Below are 25,592 nucleotides of genomic sequence, written 5' to 3'. Positions count from 1 at the left end.
AAAACAAGTCACATCCCTCACAAATGCTACGTCCGGATTGTGCATGACGGTTTGAAAGCCACTTTGTCATAACATGTGATGATGACACTTCTTAAAAATGTATGCTCTCGCGGACGTAGATTAGGTTAAGAGGTCACAGCACCGTGGTATGTTGGACTGGGTGTGGGATACCTACACCACGACCAGGCTGTGTCTGGCCTGCAAGTGAGCCCTGGCCGAAAACCCACTACTGGGGGGGGCGGGGGGATGGGGGAAGGAGGGGCAACAGTGACCAGCTAACGAGTGGCAAATGTCTTCACGCAGCGCTCCTCAAAACTCTCCCAGGGCAACACCCCTTAAAGTCGAGAAGTGTGACCCCAGCACTGCAAGCACTGCTTTTCCTTGAAGTCTACTGTTTAATCATTAAAAATGCATGCGAATCCTGCCTCCACCCCCCACCACCAAAACCAGGAACTTTGAGAAACATCAATATCTCAGGAGGCTGTTTCTGGTTTTTTGTTTTGTTGTTGTTGTTTTTTTTTTTTTTTTTAAGATTCTGGCAGATGGCCACAAGCCCCGATACTGGAGATGCCACACAGTGGAACCTCACACCGCCTGAGCCTGTGCGACGTCGTGGCCATCAGACTTGCTCTCAAGGTCCGAGTTCCTCCCAATCTCTGCTCCTCCGCGGACAGTGCCGCAGACCCGGCTCTTCCCCTACGGTTGCTGAAGATCCCGCGAAACAACAGGACCTCGCTCAACAAGATGTGGATTTTGTGGGGCCTGATGTGACACACGTTGGCAAGCAGGACACAAACACGTACGCACCAACGCGGTAAAGTAATCTACTCTTCAAGAGGAGAGTCAAGAGTTCAGATTTCCTTTTTTTCTTGAATGGTGGTGGCTTGCTTTCGCCGGGTAAGGAAAGACGAATGAGATTTTTACCATTTGCATTTTCGTAACAGACGTCACGTGGACCAGAGGTTTGTGGACCGCTCTGCCGCGGGGAAGCGGCGATGCACCCTTAACAGCACGCACGCCTGCGCGCGCGCACACACACACACACACACACACACACACACACACACACACACAGCGGAGCAGCGCGCCTCCGAGCCCCGGGCACTGCACGCACCAGCGCACTCGCCGTAAACTAGCAGGTGTGGTGACCAGCCGGCGCCACGAAGCCGGCCACACGACAGAGGTCGGAGCATCGTCAGGTGACTCGGCAGGTGCATAGCGATCACCTGTTGCCCGCCCAGTGGAGGGGCCAGGTCAGCAGGGGAAGCTCATCAGTGGGCCACGTCTACGTGACGATCGAGGGCCCAGGTTGTTCAACTGAGGGATGCCGCCCACCCGCTCCGGGCCAGCCCCGCTCTTCCCACCCAGGCCCGGCCGGCGAGTCCCCGAAGCCCCCTCGGTCCCTCAGTCCATCCGCCCGCCGTCCGCGCTCCCGAGCCAGCGCCGGGCGCGAGGCGGCGGTGGCGTGTGCTGACGTCATATGGGCCGCCCGCCCCCGATTGGCCGCGGCCGCCTCACCAGACCCCGAGCGGACGGGCGCGCGGGCGGGGCGGGGCGCGCGGAGGCCACGCCCCCAAGCGGCGGGCCGGGCAGGGTCACGTGACCCGCGGCCCCGCCACCGTCGCCCGCCTTAAAAGCTACACCGCTTGCCCCGCGCCCAGGGCCCAACTCCAAGCGGTCCGGGCCGTGACCACTTTCCACAGCGAGTCCGCGCGCGGGCGCCCCTCGGACAGGTAGGTGGGGCGCGCTGGGGATGCCCCGGGGTCGATGCGGGCCGGCGCCGAGCTCGGGTCGGGAGCCGGGGATCCGGGCGCCCCCGGCCCGGCCCCGGGGCGGGGCTGCACCCCTGACCCCTGCGGGCCGGCTCAGTGCCCCCCTCCGTCCGCCGGCCCCGGGAACTTGGCGCAGCTCGCGGGCGGGGTCCGGGAAACTTTCGGACTGGACCGGCCGGCAGTAGAGGTGCGTGCCCTGCTTCCGCGCAGAGCGGCGCAGCTGCGCCGGACACCTGGCCGCCCCCCTCCCCCGTCGGCGCACAGGCCAGGTGGGCTGAGGGGGGTGGGGGTGGCGTCCCCACCCGGCGGCCGTGAACTTGACGGGGTCCCGCCCCCTCCCCCTGCAGGAACGCCGGCCGGCGCCCGGAGACCGATGCCCAGGCTGGACGACCACTGCTGGAGCTGTTCCTGTGCTCAGGGCGCCAGGCACCGGAGCCTCCCGCGAGCCGGGCCCGGAGGGCTGGCGGCCAAAGTGGGGGACATGCTCGGCCCCGCGGCGCTGGCGGCCCGCCGCGGCCCGGACCCAGACCCCGCGCCGGCTCGCGGGCCTCGGAGCCCCGGGCCGGGGGGGCGCGGCGCTGGCGGCGGCCCCCCGGGCAGCTGGCACCACCACCTGGTGCAGAGAAGCCTGGTGCTGTTCTCGGTGGGGGTCGTGCTGGCCCTGGTGCTCAACTTGCTGCAGGTGCAGCGGAACGTCACCCTGTTCCCCGAGGAGGTCATCGCCACCATCTTCTCCTCGGCCTGGTGGGTGCCCCCCTGCTGTGGGACGGCGGCCGGTGAGTGGAGCGGGGTGGGAGGGGGGAGGTCCGGGGTTGGGGGTGGGGGGGGGAGGTGGGCGCGCAGGGGCGGGGGCCGCGGGGGCGCCGGGCCGGCCTCCCGCCGACCTGGCCCCGGGGCCGCGCGCGGAGCCCGCCGCCCGCCGGGGATTGGCCGCCGCGGAACTGGTGAGCGGCGCGGCCGGGCTGCCATTGGCCGCGCGCGCCAACACGCTACCCGCGGGCCGCCGAAAACAAACCGTCACGTGGGCCGGCGGGCGGGGCGGGGCGCGGGTCAGGTGCGGGGGCGCCCGGCCGCTGTCAGCTGCGGACGGGCGCGCGCGCCCGGTGCGCTCCCCCGGCCGCGCGCGTAGAAAGACCCGGCCGATCCGGGCCCAGAAGAGCGCTTGGTGCTTCTGCAGTCACGCGGCGCCCGTCGGCCGGCAGACACTCGCCAGGTGCGGGCCGCGGCCTCCGCTGAACCCGCCCCTGCCCTCGGCGCAGGGGCCCCGCTTTGGTGCGCAGAGCAAAGGTGCGTCTACGTGGGGCAGGGCCGCGCAGGTGCGGCGACGGGGGCGCCCCGCTGCTTGCTTTGCAGCCGGCCGGCCGGCGTTCGCGGTGTGCTTATTACTTTGTATCTTCTGCGCGTTGCTTCCTTCGCGCCTGACAACAGCGCTCTCTGCCGGTGCTCCATTTTACAGATGTGAAAACTGAGTCACAGAGAGGCTAAGCGACCGGGTCTAAGGGCACGCAGTACAGAGCAGGGCCACTGCTCACACCTCTGAGCACTGCCTCCCCGCAGTCGGGGTGTGTGTGCGGCGCACTGAGGAAACGCAGCACCTTCTCAGCACGCTCCCTGAAAACCGCCGGAGGGCCCAGGACTGGGAATGGGGAGCTGTGTTCTAGCGAGGACACATCCCTGGGGGGTACTGCACTTAACTCCGCGAGCAGAATGTCTTCATCTTTGTTCTTAGAAAGGTAGGGTCCTGGGACGCCTGCGGGCGCAGTCGGTTAAGTTTCCGACCGACTTGCGCTCAGGTTATGATCTGGAGGTTTGTGACTTCGAGCCCGGCGTCCGGCCCTGCGCTGACAGCTCGGAGCCTGCAGCCTGCTTCTGATTCTGTGTCTCCCTCTGTCTCTGCCCCTACCCTGCTCACACTCTCTCTCTCTCTCAAAAATAAATAAACGTTAAAAAAAAAAAAAAAAAAGAAACTTAGGATCCTACTTTGCCTTTCTAAACCTTTAAGTAACACAGCTATACTATTAATTTTTTTTTTAACGTTTATTTACTTTTGAGACAGAGAGAGACAGAGCATGAACAGGGGAGGGTCAGAGAGAGAGAGGGAGACACAGAATCTGAACCAGGCTCCAGGCTCTGAGCTGTCAGCACAGAGCCCGACGCGGGGCTCGAACTCACAAGCCATGAGATCATGACCTGAGCCTAAGTCGGACGCTTAACTGACTGAGCCACCCAGGTGCCCCCACAGCTATACTATTAAATATCCTTTTTGAGATACTTACTTAGATGCAGATTGCATTTTTCATGCACATTTGGTACAGCAGTTTGTTTGAATCAAAAATTGGATTCTAAAAGTGAAATCGTTTAGTTTAGGCTTTCTTTGCAATTGCAGCCTCAAGGAATTCCAGGACTACCTGAAGCACAATTTCTCTTACTACCCACCCCCGCCCTCGTATGTTTGTACCTATTTCGCTTTTAACCTTCAAAGGCAAGATTAAATTGTAGCGAAATAAGTTACAGAATCATTTGCATTCCAGTTTTCAAATCTCCGAAACTAGACCTTGAGAAAATGTCGAATGAAATTGAAACCCGAGTTTCTAGAACCGAGCCTCGTTTCTCGGTTCAAGAGCCTGAAATACTTGCCTCTTTCATAGGACGCCAGGTGGATGTGCTCCCTGGCTTCCAAGCCTCAGCGTTTCAGTGACTTGACCAGCTGAACTTTGTGCCCCACAGTCGCTCCCGTGGGCCTGGCTCCCCAGCAGCCTGCTTTGCTTCTGGCCTGGAACCCCACACCCTTCCCCCGTCTAAATTCTCTTTATCCGATCCCATGCTTTAAAGTTCCGTGTCTGTAAAAACTCCCTAACTCTTCCCGACCACAGTAAGCTCTTGTAGTTACATAACCCTTATCACTTTACACATGAGAAAACAAACATGAGGATCCGGGTCCCGTCAGAGCCAGTGTGATCCTTTTGTTCTCAAGGACAACAAAAATGTAAAGTTAATCTTAATTAAAATACTGTATTCTGTAGCACATACGTTTTCTCGGGAAAGAACTGATTTGAGTAATGTGTTGACAATTGCCACGTGGAAATCCTATCACCTTGAAGCCGGCACAGTCTAATACGGTTTTGTTTCGTTTTAACAGCTGTTGTCGGCTTGCTGTACCCGTGCATCGACAGTCACCTTGGGGAACCCCACAAGTTCAAGAGAGAGTGGGCCAGCGTAATGCGCTGCGTAGCGGTTTTCGTTGGCATCAACCACGCCAGTGCTGTATCCTTCAGTGGGTGTGCCGGGTCCAGAGCATTCTCGTGGGTTCCGTGTTACAGCGTTTTGTGACTTTCAGCGAGCGTATCTTACTGTATAGGTCACTTGAATGGTCTCCTTCCAGCTATTTTGTTTTAAAGCGTGCCGCTTGGTTTATACTTAGCGAGAGTTTTCAGAGTTTTCAAAATGGTGCAGGGAGACTGTCAAAATAGTACCAGAAGCAGAGTGGACTTCTTTGTTCTGCCTTCTGTCAGACAGAATCTTCTGGTTCCTTGCAGTTGGTTTTGTAAATTCCCTCGTAGGTTGCTACCTCTCATCTTCCCTTGTGAAGATCTGGTTTCTGTGGCCCAGTGACCGGTGGCTGGGGGTTCCTCTTCTTGGGGCCACTGCTTCCAGAGGTTGGGGAGAACCCCGTCTCTGCTTCTCTGCCCCCTCCCTGGCCGTGACCATGAAGTTTCAGGGACTGAAGTGGTGTTCTCTGGAGTAGGAGCCTTTTTTTTTTTTTTTTTTTTAAGTTTATTTACTTATTTTGAAAGAGTGTGTGTGCATGTGGGAGCTGGGGAGGGGGGGGGCGGGCAGAGAGAGAATCCCAGGCAGGCTCTGTGCTGTCGCACGAGGCTCAGTCTCACACACCGTGAGATCAGGACTTAGCTGAAATCAAAGTCGGACGCTTAACCGACCGAGCCCGCCGGGTGCCCCCGGAGTAGGGTTCCTAATGGAAGGTCCCCAAACTTCCAGAGTCCACGGGTGGAGTATGTTGCACAGACTTATGTTACGTGTCTGTTGTTAAGTGCATTACAGAATAGCGCCTCCAGGTGGCTTACCAGCAAAATACGTTGTTGTGTGCTCAGAATGCCGGCAGCCACGGCGTTCAGAAAGTTTCCGGGTAGAATTATGGGTTTAACCCAGTGATCAGAGAAGGTCCGTCTTCTTGTATCCAGCAGATCTGGACACAGCCTGGGCAGGACTGTCAGATGGAGAATCTCCTGCTACGTAATGAAAACACAAATGCGTGTGGGATGTGCAGGGGGTTGTTGTTGTTGGCTTGTATTTGACGGCCTTAAACGTCGCTGAAGTTTCCTTAGCCTCGCGCCTCCAGAAACTGGATTTTGCCAATAACGTGCAGCTCTCCTTGACGTTAGCAGCCCTGTCTCTGGGCCTGTGGTGGACGTTCGACCGGTCAAGAAGCGGCCTCGGACTTGGGATCACCATCGCCTTCCTGGCCACGCTGATCACTCAGCTGCTGGTGTATAACGGCGTCTATCAGTAAGCACGGGCTCCTGACTCCGCCTTTGTCCGCGAGCTGTCACCTGACTCCCATGAAAAACACCCACCAGGCCGGGCGGTCAGGTTGTATGCGCACACACGTGGCGTCGATTTAGGCAGGAGAGTCTCAAAAATGCCGCTGCTGTTAAAAACGTGCCGTCTAACCTGGGGGGAAACGCAGCAGTCACGGCAAGCGCAGCATTCCGACGTGGCCCTCCCACAGCGCGGCGCGGCGTGTCGCGTCGCGTCGCGTCGCGTGCCTCCCCGGTGAAGACAGTCCACCCGGAGGCAAGCCCGGCTCGGGGAGGCCGAGTGCCCACAGACAGGTCTCCTCCTCTGTTCTTTCTGCAGGTACACGTCCCCGGATTTCCTCTACATCCGCTCTTGGCTGCCCTGTATATTTTTCTCAGGAGGCGTCACCGTGGGCAACATAGGACGCCAGCTGGCTATGGTACGTGACGCAATCAGCTCTGCTGGCCTGCTGCAATCGCTTTATGTAATACAGTGTGATTTGTGTTGACGGATGTCTGGTTGGGACTCAACAACAACAGTTACTAGAACAGCATACTCTTGAAAAAAGTAGCTAACGGTCCCGAGGCAGTTCCTCGGTATGTGAAGCTTCGGGGGTTTGTAAACGCGTGATGAGCCAGGAAGTAACCAGGGTTCCCGGGCAGCCCGTCCTGTTACAGGGCTGTTCGGTGACGGTTCTGAGCTCTCCATGGAAAGCGCCAGAGGAAAGTTACTGAGATGGTAACGGGAGTGGTTGGAAATGAGCCCCTCGCTGACGCCGCGGAGACCCCGCGCCCGGGTCGGGGCCTGGCCCAGCGAACACTGCCCTTCCCGGGACAGGTGGCCCCGGGGCGGCATGGGGGGTGCCCAGCGTCGCCAGAGACCTCCCCCCTCCCCCCCATCACCGGGTAGATGGACTCCCCCAGCACGGAGCCGTGTCTTGAGAGCCGGAAAAGCAAATGAAGTCGGGAATAATTATGGCAGTTCTATTCCGTAGTTAAAAGTTCGCATTTGAACACTTTAATAAGAGGAAATCAACTTTGGACACGTAAGCGTTCCTTGGCGTTGACTTAGACTCTGGGGCTTAAATAGAATGAACTGAAGGAAACCACGGAGACTTCTGAGGGCCATTGCCCTCAGAGATAAACCCTGGGGCTTGCTCAGAAAAGTTATCTCGGTCCCTCACATGCTATTTTTAAAACAAGGCATTTATTAGTGCTGATACTCACCAGTGGGAGCTGAGTCTAAAGGCTACTCGGCTGGTTCACAAAAATAGAACTAATTTCAAAAAGATAGAATGTGTAGCGTGTCCTGCTGGTTCCTGAGTCCATCGTTCCACCCTCTACCCCTGGAGGTTCTGTGGATCCTGCCCCAGAATGAGAACTCGATTAAAATACCATTTCTGGCACCCGCAGTGAGGATCAGAGGATTTGACGTGTGTGTGTGTGTGTGTGTGTGTGTGTGTGTAGATGTACCTATAGACTTACATCTAGATTTTTGAGTGATTTCTATACTCAACATGGGGCTCGAACCCCGAGATCAAGAGTCCCGCGCTCCACCTACTGGGCCAGCCAGGTGCCCCTTGACTGGGTCCTGTTAACACTGGCCGCAGCCCCGCATCAGACCTGTGCCCTGGCTCCCTCCCTCCCCTCCCAGCCCCCCTGGCTGCTCTCCCCAGGAGACCCGGACAGGTCCACCGGTGCTTGTGCTGGTTCTTAGTCCGGTAGCTTCCATAGAGAACCCCTAATAGGGCTTCCAGGACAAAACCGTCCTCAGCCAGGGTAACCCTTCACAAAATTAAAATTTAATAACATTCAGTGAATTGTCGTTATTTGAGGCCGACGGGCAGATGGTGTTCCGTGTGCGCGAAGACGTTTTTGAACCAGGTTCAGGACGTGAGCGCGTCTTCGGTAGAGGCGGAGGCTTCACACGTGCGCGAGTTGCAAGCGGCTGGAAACAGTGGGAGGAAACTTCTTTCAAAGCAGTCGTGCAAATCGTTACCTTTGAAAATACTACCGCTTGGAGACTGTCTCAGTAAACGATCCTGGGTGGGCCCCTGCAGTCGTTTTGGTGCAAATTTGGAAATTAAGTACAGGTTGTCCAGATGAGTGTAAGACGTGTTCCTGTCGTACGTCTAAACGAGGAAGGGCCACGATCCCTTCCCTCCCGGGTCATCAAATCTCCGCGCCCACCCCGCTCACTCGCTGTTTTTTCCACCCGTGAGAACGTAAGTCCTTCCTGCTGGGTCCCGCCCGCAAGGAGGGTGAGCCGAGACCTTGGGAGCGCGGGGCTCCCTTCCCCGGGACCAGTGGCACCCCGGCCGCCACCCGCTGATACGGCTCCAGGGCAGGGGCTCAGCCTGGTCCTCGTCCTGTGGGTTTTCAGAGAGCAGGGGGCCGGAATCGTGGGCCCTTGACCCCGGGGGGCAGCACCCCCCCCCGGAGTTGGGGGATGGGGAGAGCAGGGTGTGCGGACGGTTAGACGTGGCGGCTTCTGGAGAGAACCGCACACGGCCTTTACAGTGCGATTTTTCTGGTCGTGAAAGTTATGACGCGAATGTGACTGTCGTGGTCGGCCCCGGGCGAGGTGTGCAGGGACCCGTCCCACGGTCTGTGGAGCACGCCGTGCGTGCGGTCACGGGGAAGCCTGGTCGCGGCGGCTCCTTGAGACCGGTCGGCTTACTCGGGGCACGACCGTGGCGTGAGGCCGCCGTGGACGTGGAAGGCGGGGTCCTCCCCCCACCGCCCCGGGTCTGTCGGCGGGTCCCTGCGTTCCGATTCTGTTGGCCTCCACCCCCGGAGGCGTGTGTGCCAGCCCCTCCCGAAAGCAGTGCATCTTCTACGTCGGTGCTCGGGGAAGGGCCTCCGCTCTCCAGCGGCCGGTGCCGTGCGCCCCTGAGCCCGGCAGCCCGCCCCGTCCACTCTGCACCAGGGCGCTGCCCTCTGTGCCCTCTCGGGGGGCACACAGACGGCCTGCTGAGCTCACGCTGCCACAGCATCAACAAGAGAAGCGCGTGAGGCCAAAATTGTGTTCTTTGTGGGAATGGAATCGGGGGTGTCAGAAATCAAATGGTCTCAGGCTGCGTCAGGACCAAAGGGTGAGGTGCGCGCTCCGAATAAACGTTTCCCTGCCTCGCTGTGTTTTCACGGGGCCTCCTTTTTCGGGGGGCTTCTCCCCCCGACCCCCACCCACCCCCCGGCACTGGCAGGAGGTGGTCCCCATGGGCTGGAGGCGTCGAGGGCCTGCAGGTGTCTCCCGCGGCCCGGCCCCGATTCTGCGGCGCCCAGGGCAGCGCGCTCTGTCGAGTGAGCCCCCCGGCCGCTCCCAGGGCAGCGCTGAGGCCCGCGCACCCCAACAGCCTGGGGGAGACGGCCCCGCTCTGCAGGTCTGTGTGTTGGGGTCCCCGAGTGGTGAACCTTGGAGCTTTGCTCTTACCGCTCTTGTGGCGTCTTGAAAGGCGACACTGTGACAGGGTGGGCCCTTGCTGGAAGCCTCATCGTCGAGGACACAACTACCTTTAAAAGGACAAGTTAAAAGAGGTGCTTTAAAGAGAGAGGATACTTGCACCTACGACCTTAGTTATTCTCTCTTCAAAGAAATGAAAAAGTAACAGCTTTCTGTAAAAACAGGCCTACTCTTTGCTCAAAATTTGAAAACTTGTTTCCGCCCTTCAAACCCAGGAAGCTGCTCCATGTGTCAGGGGTGGGACCGGCCCGGCCCCGTCCTTGGGCCCTGCCCGCAGCTCGGTCGAGCTGTCTCTTTCCCACAGGCCTTTGCACTCGAGCTGTTTGCGTGAAAAATGAACCCGGCTTGGTATTTTAGGGGGGCATCTAAGAAGGAACTCCACCAAGTGGGGCTTTTGTGACGGACGTGCCTCGAGTGAGGAACATGAAGACGGGGGCCCTGCTCAGGCCAGCGCTGCCCACACCTGACCCAGTGTCACCGGGGGCGCCTGCCCTGTGCATCCCTGCCCCGACTCCATCTGGGTTCTAGAATCCTCTTCTGTCCTTCCCCGCGGCCCCCTCCCTGAGGAAGAAACGTAATTACCAGAAGGATGGCCACGTCCACAAGCCACAGGTGGGCTTCGCTTGTGGTTCAGTGGTTCGCGTGGCTTTTTCTACGTGGTATTTGTTGTCAGCCTGGCGTTGAAAAGGAAATGATGAGTCTGTAGCATAATTTTATAGAAATTTCTATTTATCGCTATTCGTAGCTTCAGGTTTTTTAAAAAGCTAAGGCTTCAAACTGCTTCCAATAGATGCCTGCTTGCCGCCGGGCTGCCCCGGCCGCGGGCGTTGAACTTGCCTTTCCTGTTTGTGATGGACCCCATCAGCTGCAACACGGATCACGCCGGTGTTCTGTTCGAGGGTGAATTAGCACTCACTGTGCACGGGTGTGCATTTTCGTTGTCGGCTGATTTCACCTTTTATAACAACAGTTTGAAGCAGGACCTGGTGTTAGTCCATTGTGAAGATGGGGAAACGGAGGCTTGGGAAGGTTAACAGCTCGCCCGGTGGGCGCAGGGGTGTGAGGCGGGCTGGGCGGGAGTACGCGCCACCTCTTGCTTCTTGCACGCTGCTCGCCTCTGCCGGCAGCCGGCAGCCCTCCCCGTGGCTCTTCTGTGGGGCGCGGCCCCTCCCGCCCCTGGACACGCTGCTCTCGGGTTGCGCGAGTGCGGTACCCGGCCCGGGCTGACCCATCGCCTCTCGCCAGCGGTCACTCGTGTTCATACAGAAATGCCAGACCTAATTTTAGTCTCCCGTGGGCCGTGGACTCCAGGCCTGTTCTCTGCGTGTCTCGGCAGGAGCATGGGTCTCCTCCCAGCGCGTGGTGGGTCAGCCCCCGCGTTCCCATGGGTGACGTTTCCTCGGGACCGTCCTCGTGTCTGTGCTTGTCGGTTCGTGATGCTTTCGGGTGACCAGTTGTGACCGGAAGTCGTGCTTCCCTGGGGGAGGAATGAACACCCCAGAACCCCTGGCAGCCTCCACACCCCACGGCACTCCCCACGGGTCCGGATACACGCAAGGTCTCAACCGTTTGCAGTTGACTCGTCATGGTCAGCCCTGCGGTCTGGTTGCCAGACGGGGAGGCCAGCGGGCACCCCACACTCAGGGCAAGAAGTGTTCGCTGCGGGTGTTCCCGTGCCCATCGATAGCTTTGTGGCCTCGGGAACGGCATCGGCCCTGCTCGTCCATCAGCGGGACGCCCGTCCTCCAGGGAGGAGTCCCTGGCGGGGCCTGGGGGGCGGTGGGCACCTGCGGGTGAGGGTCCCGTGAGGAAGTGGGGTGCGGAGTGTTTCTGTGTCGAGGGAGGCAGAGTCGTCACTCTGCGTCCTAAAGCAACACCTGTTTCGGGCCCCTGTCTCCCCAGGCGGCGGAGGGGAGAGGAGCAGCGGAGAAGCGGGGGTCCGTGCAGGTGGGGGGCAGAGACCCCCTCACGGGAGCAGACCCATCCTGCACAGAACAGCATGCTCCCTTAGACCTCAGGGAGCCACAGCCCCCAGGCCCCGTCCCACCGGGGGCCCGTCCCACCGCCGGCCGCCTCCCTGCGGGTGTGGGTTTGGTCTCCACCCACACAGCAGCTTCACTGAGGGCTGTCCACGCCCGTGTCACCTGACGGTCCCTGATCCGCCAGGTGGGACGGGTAGCTCCCGGCCGGGGGCAGTGAGGAGGGCCCGGGCCGCTGTCTCCCACGCTTCCGTCGCCATCATCTCCTGCGTCAAGGCTGTTTCTCTTGGCCTCTCAGGGTCCACGCGGGGCTCCCTGCAGTGTGCACGCACGTGGTGCTGACCAGCGGCCACTCTTTCTCCACACAGGGTGTTCCCGAGAAGCCACACAGCGACTGAGTCTCAAAAGCCACTGAAGAAAAGCACGATTTGGGAAGAAAACCTGTGACCTTGGATTGTGACAAAGATGATCTTTCTCCTCCGTGATCTGTTTAGATTGGGTGACTGTCCCCGTGACTCCCGGAAAAAGAAGTCCCCTGTTCCAGAGTGGCAAGCGAGGGGAACCGCCGATGTCCAAGCGGACCTGCGCCACACGCCCGTGCCTGCGTCCGCTCCGACGGGGCGGGGGTTCAGGCAGGCACGGCTTCCCGAGTATTCGATCTCATTTATGTTATTAAAAGCAAGTTGCCATATTTCAAAGCCTTGAACTAAAGCCTAATTACCAGCTCTTGGTTTCGTATCCGTGCCCACAAGGGATAGCTTGATGGTGCTTTAACAAAGGTGAAGTGTGGTCTAATAGGAACCGTATTTATCCAAGAGATTTTTTTTTAAATAGGGTTGTGTAAAAAGAGAAGCGGCCGGGAGCCCCGGGAGGCCCGCTCCCGCGGTTGCAGCGCAGAGACCCTTCGCGCCCTCGTTCCCCCCGCGGAGCCCTGTGTAGACAATCTCACCGAGCACAGAAGGCAGCGAAGGCCGCGGCTCTCCACTGTGACCTGCTGGAATTCTCACCTCCGTATTTGCGAAGTTTCATCCCAAATCCACAATCCTCTAAGAGGGAACGCCTGTCTGCCGTGTATTCTTAGCCAGAATTGTCTGTCGTTTCTTTAATCCTCCAAAGCAGAGATGACGATTTTTCCGCAGCCCTATGGAATTTGCAATCTGTGATTGCCTTGTAAAAAGAACCGTGCACATATCACCACGTTGAACATTTGGTGTTTCTAAATACTCAAAGATCTCGGTGAGCACAATGTATTCACTTAATGGCATAGACCATAGTAGACCCGCTTGGCGAGGGTTGGGTCTCACACTTCAAGTGCAATGTATCTGAAAACCAATCTGAGCCTTGTATTCTCTTAAATATTTATTTTCTTTTTTTTAACGTATGAGATGTTAAAGAGGGATTCTCCATTCATTTCAGTGCTGCATGGAGGCAAAATTCAGCAATAATTTCTTTCAGTTATGAAGTTACTCTGTTGTGCCCTCCACTGAGCCCTGGTCCTTTGAAATACTCCAGTTTTGTGGGTTTAGTAGACTTGTAATTTTTACTGACAAATTTACCTTTTTTGTATTTTGCAATTTAAATGTTTTTGTTTTAAATTTTTTGTGAAGCGATTTCATGAAGAGACTCCTTTTGACTAGACGCAGGCAGTCGGTGGGACGGGGGTCGGCGCCCCTGGCGCCTGTGGCCACGTGTGCTTGGCCTCGTCCGCGCGATGGGTTTGTGGTTCCTTTGTTCTGCGAAAAACGCCTTGGAGTAAATTTTAGGTGGCTGTGTAGCTGATTTGTTTTCAAGGAATTTTGTCTAAAAGAAAACGGGGTCATTCCGCACCTCGAAATGACCCCTACGCGTTTTCTGAAAAACCGGAAGTTATTAGGTGAGAACAGTAATTGAATCTTTAAAATATACTTGATCATGTACAAACAATAAGTATTTTTTTTCTCTTAAACTGGAAGTAAATCTCTGTTAGAAATAATGTAGCCAAAAAAATGTGAATCCGAAGAATTTTTTTGCCAATACTTTATAGCAAGTATATGAACCAAAGTGATTTGAGTTTGTAAAAATGTAAAATACTATGAACAAAATTTGCACTATCTGAGATATGGACATCTAGTGAGGTTCACATTCGCACTAAGTTTTCAGCGTTGTGTTCTTTTTCCATTCGTTTGTTACTTTTATTAAAGGTTCAAAACCAACCATCATATTTATGAGTTTTTCTTTAAAGGCGAGGGGGGCTTCTCTGTAGGATGTTAGAAGGCGAAATGGAGAACTGTTTTATAGCTCTTCAAATTTGACTACGTTTCTGTATAGCCTCTTGGGAAAACCCCACTTGAGTGTATTTTCTGTCACGGTGGAAGGCGACGGGCCGTAGTGGCCGTGTTCACCGCCCCCCCCCCCCCCCCCGCCCCTTGCCCTCCTCCCTGACGCGGGGAAAGCCAGGCACCTGCTGTGCCTTCCTCTGCCCTCTCCCAGGAGCGCTGTGCACGGTCTTGGGGTGACAGGGCCCCTTCTCCCCATTCAGATGGGTGTCCAAGGGCCTCTGGGCTCCCAGCAGACAGAGCCCGGGAAGAAGGGGAACGTGCTGAGTGCCCGCCAGCATGGCAGGCCTGTCCCTCCCCACAGAGACTCCAAATGCTGCCTGAGTCCAATTCATGTGGCTCCAACGTGGGATCGGCCGCACCGACCCCGTCCATACCTGTGTTTGAGGGGAAGTCCGGGGAGCGGGGTGCTTCCTGGACCATCTATCTGGTCAACAAGGGGGGAATCCTGTCGTCCCATTTCATTACGGGCCGGGCACCGAGTCACGCAGATTCCTCGTCCCCACTGTCGGAGGCCCGAACAAGGCTGAGTGCGGGAACCCGGGACGGGCACGAAGGTGCTGTGTTTACTCAGCTGGTCTTCAGAGTCACCTGTAACCTCACGTAAAGAGTGTTTCTGGAGATTGAAGACCGGCACCCGACTCAAGTCGCCCAGTGTCCCGGCACTGCCCTGGCCTTGAATTCCAGGCACCCCCACCACCGTGCTGGTAAAAAGGGAAGGGGACCGACTTAAATCTAAACCTGTCTTTTCTCTTTCGTGTGTTAAGATAGACCTAACAACACTCGCTGTACGAGAGTTTCAGCTTTTGTCTTTATATTGTGAACTCTTAATACGGACATTACAATTCGGCTCCAATATATATTATGCGCGAAGACTCTGGCCCACTCCCCACGAAGCTACCGTCAGGCTTGCCCTTGAAAAGGAGGTGGGTTGATGCGCAATAAATTGGCCACGGGAGGGATTTCCTGTTGATCCCTGAGTACGGCCAAAATAGGTAGAGAAAGACACATGAAACGTATCCAGTCCCAACCCCTAATCCTGGTGCCCTGTGGATTTTCTTCATGAGATTCACGCCGGAGAGATTTACCCGAGCATTTCTAGAAACCCCTGCGAGTGCTGGGCATGAGGTCGGCTGGAAAGAACAAGTGGGCAGAGTGCTGCGGGGGCGGGGTCCTGCCGGACTCCTGATTTTGAAGACAAAATGGCCCACGTGACAAAGGGTATTTCTTTTTTTTTTTTAATGTTTATTTTTGAGAGAGAGAGTGTGTGTGTGTGTGAGCAGGGGAGGGGCAGAGAGAGAGGGAGACGCGGAATCCCAAGCAGGCTCCAGGCTCCGAGCTGTCAGCACAGAGCCCGACGCGGGGCTTGAATTCACGGACCGTGAGATCATGACCTGAGCCCAAGTCAGATGCTCAACCGACTGAGCCGCCCGGGCGCCCCGACAAGTGGTATTTCTTTACCATGTCCGTTTATTGGACACTGAATTTGGCGAAGTGTTTTGGCACCTGTTTTCCTAGTTCGCCACGGCGCCTTGTTCCTTCCGATGCACGTTCTCAAGTTCAGGAGCACGGGGAAGACACGCGCTCAGTCCACGCAAGGACTCTTCTCGCTGTGTCTCTGAGAAGCCGTCCGTTTGCGGTTGTGCGGTTTAGCGTTTTCATCCTTCAGACCTCGGCCAGCGTCGCCCTCTTCCCGCAGCACGTCCATCCCTGGAGCTCCTGGGGCCGCAGGGCCCTGTCCTCGCCAGCCGTGAGCCCGCCAGGGGGAGGCTGCCCCGCCGTCCTGTTCCGCGCCTGGCCTGGCCTCGGACACTCGGCCGGATGCCGAGTAAACGAATTCATTCATTCGCTCGGACCCCCGTCAGCCCACGCGCCGCCGTGCCCGGCCCTTCCCATGTGGGCTCGCCAACCTGCCAACGCCATCCTGAACTCGCTAGGGTCTCGGTGGCGCTTCCACGAGGGCTCCTCCAAGGCCGCCGTGTTGCCACACGCCCCACGTCAGCGAGGGTGGTGGCACCGCGGGTGATTCTTCCCGGCACCGGGCCGGGCTGCGCTGGGCCGTCCACGCTGCCGGCCTCTGCCAGCCACAGCCGGCTGCACTGGCCGGATCGAATGCGGGGCAGCTGTGGCTGCTGACTGAAAGTCGTTAGAGCCCGGAGCCCCCCTTCCCTCCGCTAACCGCACCCCTGCCTGTCCCCCGTGCACACGGACACCCTTACGCCTGGCCTTTTCTGGGCTCCATGCTGTGAGCTTTGGCTCCCGGGAGGCCTGAGGCTGCCCTTCACGTCGTGCCTCGTTGGCCATCTGCCTGCCTTCGTGCCTGCCCTCGTTCTCCCACACGTGGGCCCGGTGCCCCCTGCCAGCCTGAGCAGCTGGCATCACTAGCCCCCGAGTTTCCTGTCAGTCACCTTTGTTGCAAAGACCCAACGAGGGCAGGGCAGGTGTGGGGCTAAGCTGGGAGAAAAGCTCTCTGGGTGAGGAGAGCGGCTGTGCCCCTAATGAGCGGCTTCCTCCCTGACTCCTGGTTCCTGCAGCCGGCCTGTGGGGGGGGGGGGTGTGGAGGGAGGGGTGCGAGCCCTGCTCAGACAGCCTGCTGGAATCAATAGCCCTCCACAAGTCCGGCCTGTCGGGCCGGTTCTGGGGTTTGCGTCCTCCCGCTCCATCACACGTCACTATCCGTCTCCCTCGGACGCCCCGCCAGCTGGCCGAGCCGTCTGGAAAAAGGTCAGCATGCCAACAAGTCACGGGAAAGATCATTTCAGAGTTTCACGCGTCCAAAGGAGGGAGAGTCTGCAGGTTATTTCCCATTATGGGGTTAGCAGCAAGCTTCCAGTCCTTTTAAAAATCTGGGCACACGGAGCAGCCCCGTCTGGGGGCTTCTCATAGATGAAATTGTTGCATCTTTTAAGAGGCACATACGGGAATTTGCAGGTATACTGTTGGTCATTTAAAACCATCAGGAATGACAATGATGGTATGTGTTTTCATAATAGTGAAAGAGGGAGGGAGGCTGTTAAACACCCAGGCACCTGACATTATGAACCCGTCTTTAACGCAAAAAAGCCTCCCTTTTCCCAGCACTTCAGAATGTGACCTTGTTTGGAAAGAGGATCCTTGCGGTCGTGAGCAAGGGAAGACAAGGTCACGAGGGTGGGCCCTGATCCAGCAGGACGGGCGTCCTTGCCCAAGGGGGGGGAATCGTAGACGCAGAGCAGCAAACAGAGGATGGTCGGGGAAGCACGGAGAGGATGCCGCGTGCTGCCAGGCTCTGCATCGATGTGTCCACACCCAGGGAGGCTGGGAGGCTGGGACACGTCCTGCCCCCATGCCTTCGGGGGGACGGCGGTCCCGTGACACATTGGCCCAGACCCCAGAACCCGAGATTAAATCTGTTCGTGTCCTGTCTCCTACAACAACGTCGACTTTTCCGGAAGCACAGGAGACCTGCTGGTCTGCAAACTTACTTGCCCACTTCATCCAGACTTCTGGGCGTCTCCCAAGCTAGACCCAAAGTCCTTTTTTCTCCAGTACAAGTGTATTGAAATCTATTCCAAATCATCTGAGCCATCCTGAGGTAGGATATTCACACTGTATTATAGATAGTTGGAAATGACAGTACGATTCACTTTTCGATTGCTGTCATTTGGAACGTGGAGACGCTTCATTTCCCAGGCAGTGGTGGAGAAATGGACGGAGAACCTGCAAAGCCAGTCCAGGGCTTGGGAGCCAGACTCTGAAAGGCTGTACACGGTCAGCATGGAAGAGTTTGCCGGCCTGTGTGGACGTGAGTGGCTCAGATTAAAGTTAGCGCTAACCAGGTAGCGTGTCAACGGCCAGTGTCAGATTGTCCCGCTGAGATCCGTCAGTCTCCTCTCTGCAGCTGGCCCTGAGGACGACAGACTCCGGAAAACAAAACAGTGAAAGCTCAGGCCCAGGCCCCTCTCCCCCGCCCCCCGGGGAACCTCACCCCAGGCCCAGCCCCGGCTCCGCTCGGCAGCCAGATCCCTGCCCTTCCCAGGGGCCCGAAGACGCGGGGCCCGTGGGAAGACCTGGCTGGAATTCTCTTCTGTTACTGGGAATGCAGTCACACTGGAGGCGGGAATGTCTTAGGAACCATCCACATCTGCCCCTCCGCTGCACAGGTGAGGGGCTGGAAGCCCGAGGGGACACCAAACCTGCCGTGTCCGAGCGTGGCCTCTCCCAGCTCCTCCGTCCAGCCCCAGCTCTTCCTCCCACTGGTGCATCCCAGTGCTGACCTCTGGGCCGGGCACTGCTCCTATGAGCAGCCGCCGGTGTGGCCAAGCAAGCAGGGACTGCTGTCCCCCGGGCTCCCCGTCGCCCTCCTTCCCCTGCACTGGGGCACTCTGTCGTAATAGCGGTGGGGTGTGGGTTATGCTTGTTGGGCTCCCGTTGTGAGCACTGTGTGCCCTAATTCACATCACCGGGCTTCCCCCAAGTAGCCTGTGCCCTCCTGGAACAGAGCCCTGCCCCTCTCCCTAGCCACGTCCCCCACCCCAGGAGCTGAAGCTCTGACCTTGACCTTACTGATGGCAGAAACGTGATTACGGGGAGGCTCGTGCCTTTCTCACCACCCTCCTGGCTCTGAGGATTTCTCCTGGAGCTTCCTGGTGCTATGAGCCTGAGCCCATCCCATGGCACAGACCCGTGAGTTCTGCTCCCTCTTCCCGAGGGCCACCCTGTCCCACAGGCTTTGCTCTGCTGTGCCCAGCTGACGTCACTCTGCTCTCTCCTGCAGTGGAGATGAGGAAAGGCAGACCAGGATATTGGCTCTAAGACCAGGTTCAAGTCCAGGGCTGCACCCCTTCCTAGCTACACACACTTGGCTGATGAACTTTCAGCGTCCCGCTCTCCTTATCTGTAAAATGGGCACAATAATAGTACCTATCTCATGGAGTTGTTATAGCCTGGCAAGAGTATGAGCTAAATAAATGTTAACTACTGTCAGCATCGCCATCATCACCACCATCACCATCATCACCACCATCGCCACCACCTCTATCACCATCACTACCTTCACCACCCTCACCACCATGACATCATCATCATCACCACCACCATCACCACCATCGCCACCATCACCATCATCACCATCATCACCATCGCCACCATCGCCACCATCGCCATCGTCACCATCATCACCACCACCTCTATCACCATCACTACCTTCGCCACCCTCACCACCGTGACATCATCACCATCACCACCATCACCACCATCACCATCACCACCATCACCACCATCACCATCATCACCACCATCACCATCACCACCATCACCACCATCACCACCATCACCATCACCACCATCACCACCATCACCATCATCACCACCATCACCATCATCACTACCACCATCATCATCACCATCATCATCACCATCACCACCATCACCATCATCACCATCACCACCATCGCCACCATCACCATCGCCATCATTGCCACCATCACCACCATAGCCACCATCGCCATCATCGCCACCATCACCACCATAGCCACCATCGCCATCACCACCATCACCATCATCGCCACCATCACCATCGCCATCATCACCACCATTGCCACCATCGCCATCATCACCACCATCACCACCACCATCATCATCACCATCACCACCATCACCATCATCACCATAGCCACCATCGCCATCACCACCATCACCATCGCCATCATCACCACCATCGCCACCATCACCATCATCACCATCATCATCATCACCACCATCACCACCATTACCACCATCACCATCATCACCACCATCATCACCACCACCTCTACCACCATCACTACCCTCACCACCCTCACCGCCATGACATCATCATCACCACCACCACCATCACCACCACCATCATCATCTCTTTACTCCTTTTGTTTGCTCTACTCTGCTTTGCCTGGCTACTATGGCCATCTATAGAGAAGCCCACCAGGAGAATGTTATAGCCTACTTTACAGGACCCTACTTCTGATTTCTAGAATTACAATCCTGAAGCATAAATGCACAAAAATAGAGATAACAAATTTTACCTGGAGAAGTAAAAATAATAATCCTTCTTAAGATGGAGAAGTGGACAGAGTTTCAGCACTCGTAAGCAAGCATTTATCTTTAACTAGTTAGCTAACCAACTATCATCTCTCTCCCTACCTATTCCTCTAAACCTTATAAATATTAAACCTTATTTTTCTGGTTAAAAAAAACTGTAATAGTAATATCCTTTCCTTCTGAAAATGCCATATAGAAATGGATAAAAAAACTTAGAATTGTCTCCTTCCACTTTTACCTCCAGGAGTAAGTACAATGTGGTGTGTATACTTCCAGGTCTTTTCTGATACACACAAATAGTAAGAATAATACATATAGTGGGGTACCTGTAGCTCTGTCCCCATTAAACACTAACTCCCATCCTGCACCCTCAGCCCCTGGCGCCTGCCATCCTATTTTGTGTCTTAAATCTGATTACTCTAGGTACCTCATATAAAGGGAATCACATGTCCTTCTCTGACTGGCTTATTTCACTCAGCATAATTACCTCAAGGTTCATCTATGCTGTCGCAGGGGTCACAATGTCCTTCCTTTTGAAGGCTGAGTAACGTTCCATTGCTTGAATGGACCACATTTTGTTTATCCATTTGGCAAACGCCCGTTGATGGACGCTTGGGTTGCTTCCAACGCTTGGCTATCAAGAAGAACGCTGCTATGAGGGTGTTGTGTAAAGATCGCATTGAGACCCTGCTTTCAATTCTTTTGAGTATATACCCAGAAGCAGGATTGCTGGATCATATGGTAGTTCTTTTTAAAATTTTTATGAGACATCTCTACACTGTTTTCCGCCATTTTACAATCCTACGAGCGGTGCAGAAGGGTTCCAACTTCTCACATCCTTGCCAACACTTGTTATTTTCTGTTTGTTACTTCGATAGAAGCCATCCTAAGCAGATGTGAAGGAATATTTCACTGTGGTTCTGATTTGCATTTCTCTGACTTCAGTGAGGTTAATGCTTATTGGCCATCTGTATACCATCTTTGGAAAAATATGTACTCAATTCCTTTGCCCATTCTTGAATTGGGTTCATTTTTGATGTTGGATAGTAGAAGTGCTCTTTATTCTGAGTATTATCCCCGTATCAGGTATATAATTTGTAAATATTTCCTCCCATTTTTAGGCTGCCTTTCCACTCTGTTGGTTGTGTTTTCTCCTATACAAAAGTTTTTGAGTTTGGTGTCGTCCTATTTGTCTACTTTTGCGTTTGTTGCCTGTGTGTCTCGTGTCATATCCGAGAGACCACCGCCAAGCCCAATGACGTGAAGCTTTTCCCCTGTTTTTGTCTAGGAGTTTTTTAATTTTTTTTTTTCAACGTTTATTTATTTTTGGGACAGAGAGAGACAGAGCATGAACGGGGGAGGGACAGAGAGAGAGGGAGACACAGAATCGGAAACAGGCTCCAGGCTCTGAGCCATCAGCCCAGAGCCTGATGCAGGGCTCGAACTCCCGGACCGCGAGATCGTGACCTGGCTGAAGTCGGACGCTTAACCGACTGCGCCACCCAGGCGCCCCTCTAGGAGTTTTTTAGTTTGGGGTCTTACATTTAGGCCTTTCATCCACTTTAAGTTAATTTTTGTATGTGACGTAAGATAATGGTCCAACTTCATTCTTTCGCATGTGGATGTCCAGTTTTCCCAGCACCGCTTGTTGAAGAGCCTGTCCTTTCCCCCTTGAGTGGTTCGGTACTTATGTTGAAGATCATTTGACCACATACACAGGGGTTTATCTCTGGACTCTATTGTGTTCCGTTGATGTGTGTGTCAGTCTCCATGCCACACCACACTGTTTTGATTACCGTAGCTTTGTAATACGTTTGACATCAGGAAGTGTGGGTCCTCCAACTTTGTTCTTCCTTCCTTCCGAATCATTTTTCTGGGTCCTCCAACTTTGTTCTTCCTTCCTTCCAAATCATTTTTCTGGGTCCTCCAACTTTGTTCTTCCTTCCTTCCAAATCATTTTTTCTCTCTGGGGTCCCTTGAGATTCCACTTGGATTTTAGGATGACTTTTTTCAATCTCTGCAAAAAAAACAAAAAAACAAAAAAATGCCATTGTGTTTTCATAGAGATTGGGTCGAGTCTGTAGATCACTCTAGGTGGTACTGACACCTTACGTCTGCCAATCCCTGAACACAGGATGTTGAAAACTATGCTTTTTACCCAACGGGATATCGGGAATATATTTTGATATCAGTTATACAAATCATTCATCCATTCATCCATCGAGTGTTTTGTAAGTGCCTTTCGTGTCCCAGGAACTGTTCTAGCCACTTGAGCAAAACAAAGGCCCCCCCTCCCTCAAGTGTCCTTTCCAGCTGGGGACAACAGACACTGAGCACCAGACTAGTAAACAAACAAATGATACAGTATGCTAGAAGATGGCAAGTGCTATGGGGAAGAAATCACCACAAAGTAAAGAGGATTAGGAGTGAGGCTGGAAGGTTCACTCACTTCCAGTGAGTGAGGTTGCAATTTTGAGTAGGATGTCTGAAATAAAAACCTCACCGTGGGGGCACCTGGGTGGCTCAGTCGGTTAAGCATCCAGGTCATGATCTCACGGCTCGCGAGATCGGACCCCGTGTCAGGTTCCGTGCTGATGGTGCAGAGCCTCCTTAGGCTTCTCTCTCGCCCTCTCTCTCTGCCCCTCCCCCCTCAAAATAAATCAATAAGCTCCGAAAGCAAACAAACAGACACACACCTCACTTGGAAGCTGGCTTAGCTCACGCTCGCTAGAAAACAAAAGCCAGGGAGAGGCATAAGTGCTAGCACCCTCCTGGAGGTGTAACCCCTGGGCAACAGTAGTGAGGACAGGAAGGGTGGAGAGGCGGGTGTGGGCCCCCCCGGAGAGCTAACCAAGCCGCCCCGGGGCTGCTGAGGCTTTGTCACAGGCCGTGGAGAGGAACACTGGGTTTTTAGCCACGGGGGAGACCTCCGGGCAGGTTCTATGGAAAAGCCACGCCTGGACCACGGGCCCTGGAGAGAGCACACACGAGACACCCAGCTGCCTGCTCTCTGCCCCCTCCATTAACTGAAGTTTGCAGCTATCCCCCTGTCTCCGGGCTGTGTCCCTTAGCTACCTTGTCAGCTGCGGCGGGAACCAGGTCCCATGTCCTTGAACTTGGTGCTTCATCCGAGCCCAGAAAGGGCAGTGGGAACCGGAGACTCAAGGCGTAGCTGGCCAACCTCAGGCAGTGGGGGGACCCCCTGGCCATTTCAGAAGCCGGGTAAGGGATCTGAGAGAAGGCGAGGTTGACGGAGTCCCGTCTGATGCAGACGATTTACCGCATTCCCCTTAGAGCACTCTCTCTCTTTTTAATGGCCACACGCCCTTTTATCGAAAAGATTTTAAGCTACTGGGGCGCCTGGGTGGCTCAGTCAGTTAAGCATCCGCCTTTGCCTCAGGTCGTGATCTCGCGGTTCGTGAGTTCGAGCCCCACATTGGGCGCACTGCTGTCCGCACAGAGCCCACTTCAGACCTTCTGTCCTCTCTCTCTGCCCCTCTCTTGCCCTCTCACTCTCTCTCAAAAATAAACATTTTTTTTTTTAATCTGAAACAAACAAACAAAAGAATAGATTTTAAACTATTTCAGTTTCCCCCTCTGGAGAGACTAAGGTCATCTCCAACTTTCACTGTCATAACCAGTGGTCAGGCAGACACGCCTGTCCAGTCGTCCTCGTGACCTTGCCTGAGTATTTCTGTTGCCGGAGTTCCAAAAGCGAAACATCGGGATTTATGGCGTGTGCGTATCTGGCCGCTTGTTAGAGGCTGTGGAGGTCCCTTCAGTGCTGTGGTGCCTGATCGCATTCTCACGGCTGACAGTCTCACGCCCGGGCCTTCACCCGTTGGCCAATCTGCAGGTGGAAATGGTTTCTCATTTTTGTCTTGCGTTTCTCCAGTGAGACCGGGCGGTTTTCAGGGAGGTTTTAACCATTTGTGTCTTCTCTTGTGAGTTTTCTTTTTTTTTTTTAATTTTTTTTTAACGTTTATTTATTTTTGAGACAGAGAGAGACAGAGCATGAACGGGGGAGGGTCAGAGAGAGAGGGAGACACAGAATCCGAAGCAGGAGCCAGGCTCTGAGCGGTCAGCACAGAGCCCGACGCGGGGCTCGAACTCACGGACTGCGAGATCATGACCTGAGCCGAAGTCGGCTGCTTAACCGACTGAGCCACCCAGGCGCCCCTTCTCTTGTGAGTTTTCTACAAGGTTTTTGGGTTTTTTTGTTTGTTTGGTTGGAGTTTTTAGTTTCTTTAACGTTTACTTGTTTATTGTTTTTAAAGTTTATTTATTTACTTTGAAAGAGAGAGAGAGAGAGAGAGAGAGAGAGAGAGAAGCCCAAACAGGCACTGTGGGTGCAGAGCTCCATGCAGGGCTTGAACTCATGAACCGTGAGATCATGACGGGAGCCGAAAGCTAGAGTTGGACGCTTAACCAACTGAGCCACCCATGCGCCCCGACATTTATTTATTTTTGAGAGACAGAGAGAGACAGAGCGCGATTGGGGGAGGAGCAGGGAGAGAGAGGGAGACACAATCCAAAGCAGGCTCCAGGCTCCGAGCTGTCAGCACGGAGCCCGACATGGGGCCCGAACTCACCGACCACGAGATCGTGACCTGAGCTGAAGTCAGACGCTTAACTGACTGAGCCCCCCAGGTGCTCCCAAGGTTTTTGTTTTTTAATTGTTACCGTTTTCTCACTTCTAGGGCCTCTTTGTATGTGAGGAAAGTTAGGTCTTTGTCTTTTCTGTGCAACCCATGCTAGTAATAGCCCTCCTCACCCTGCAGTATCTGGGTTGGAGTGACAAGTCGTATCCAGTGTGGCGCCCTCTCTGGGTTCCTGAGTCTTTTTTTTACCAAGGTCAAGTATGGTAAAGATGGGCCAGAATAGATTGTCTGAAAGTTGCCTGAAGCGGCCGGGCCCTGTCCGATGTCCTCCAAAAGAGGCTGTTCTCAGTTTGTAGAGCAATCCCCAGGATGGACCCTTCCGCTGTGTGAACACAACACATTATTCTGTCACTTAGCCCAGAAATCAATAAAGTTTCCTGAGCCAGTGAACAAATGAGTGGGGGAACCGAGCAATCGGATGTTCCTGTTGGATTAGGTTTTTTTTTTTTTTTTTTTAATTTTTTTTTCAACGTTTATTTATTTTTGGGACAGAGAGAGACAGAGCATGAACGGGGGAGGGGCAGAGAGAGAGGGAGACACAGAATCGGAAACAGGCTCCAGGCTCTGAGCCATCAGCCCAGAGCCTGATGCGGGGCTCGAACTCACGGACCGCGAGATCGTGACCTGGCTGAAGTCGGACGCTTAACCGACTGCGCCACCCAGGCGCCCCTGGATTAGGTATTTTGTTGAAGGTGAAATGGTGGAATCAGACCCGGGAGAAATTCGATCTGAGCCGAGAGCCTGGAATCAACCAGCGCGTGGCACCATCTGATGGCCCTCCCGGTCCCCTCCTCCTAAGGGTGCTGAGCA

At 55.3% G+C, this 25,592-nt stretch overlaps 1 protein-coding gene across 1 annotated transcript; it reads left to right on the top strand.

Annotated features, from left to right (window-relative positions):
* The first annotated feature begins 1,578 nt into the window (after positions 1–1,578).
* Positions 1,579–13,941, top strand: INSIG1 (insulin induced gene 1). The gene is made up of 6 exons (XM_086685566.1): positions 1,579–1,733; positions 2,120–2,548; positions 4,912–5,036; positions 6,130–6,296; positions 6,648–6,747; positions 12,118–13,941. Exons 2-6 carry the CDS (start codon positions 2,146–2,148, stop codon positions 12,145–12,147), a joined length of 825 nt encoding a protein of 274 aa, XP_086541692.1. The 5' UTR covers positions 1,579–1,733; positions 2,120–2,145; the 3' UTR covers positions 12,148–13,941.
* Positions 13,942–25,592: the final 11,651 nt, after the last annotated feature.

The sequence above is a fragment of the Puma concolor genome, chromosome A2 (genome assembly GCF_028749965.1).
Source record: "Puma concolor isolate L17-30 chromosome A2, mPumCon1.1.hap2, whole genome shotgun sequence".
NCBI lineage: Eukaryota > Metazoa > Chordata > Mammalia > Carnivora > Felidae > Puma > Puma concolor.
This window is presented reverse-complemented; position numbering and strand designations above follow the sequence as displayed.

What these genes read in the sequence shown, in the direction of transcription:
- INSIG1 (XM_086685566.1), top strand. Translation starts at nt 2,146, where the DNA reads ATGCCCAGGCTGGACGACCACTGCTGGAGCTGTTCCTGTGCTCAGGGC. An exon ending in GTGTATAACGGCGTCTATCA is followed by an intron (nt 6,297 to 6,647) that starts GTAAGCACGGGC and finishes TTCTTTCTGCAG; the next exon opens with GTACACGTCCCCGGATTTCC. An exon ending in TAGGACGCCAGCTGGCTATG is followed by an intron (nt 6,748 to 12,117) that starts GTACGTGACGCA and finishes TTCTCCACACAG; the next exon opens with GGTGTTCCCGAGAAGCCACA.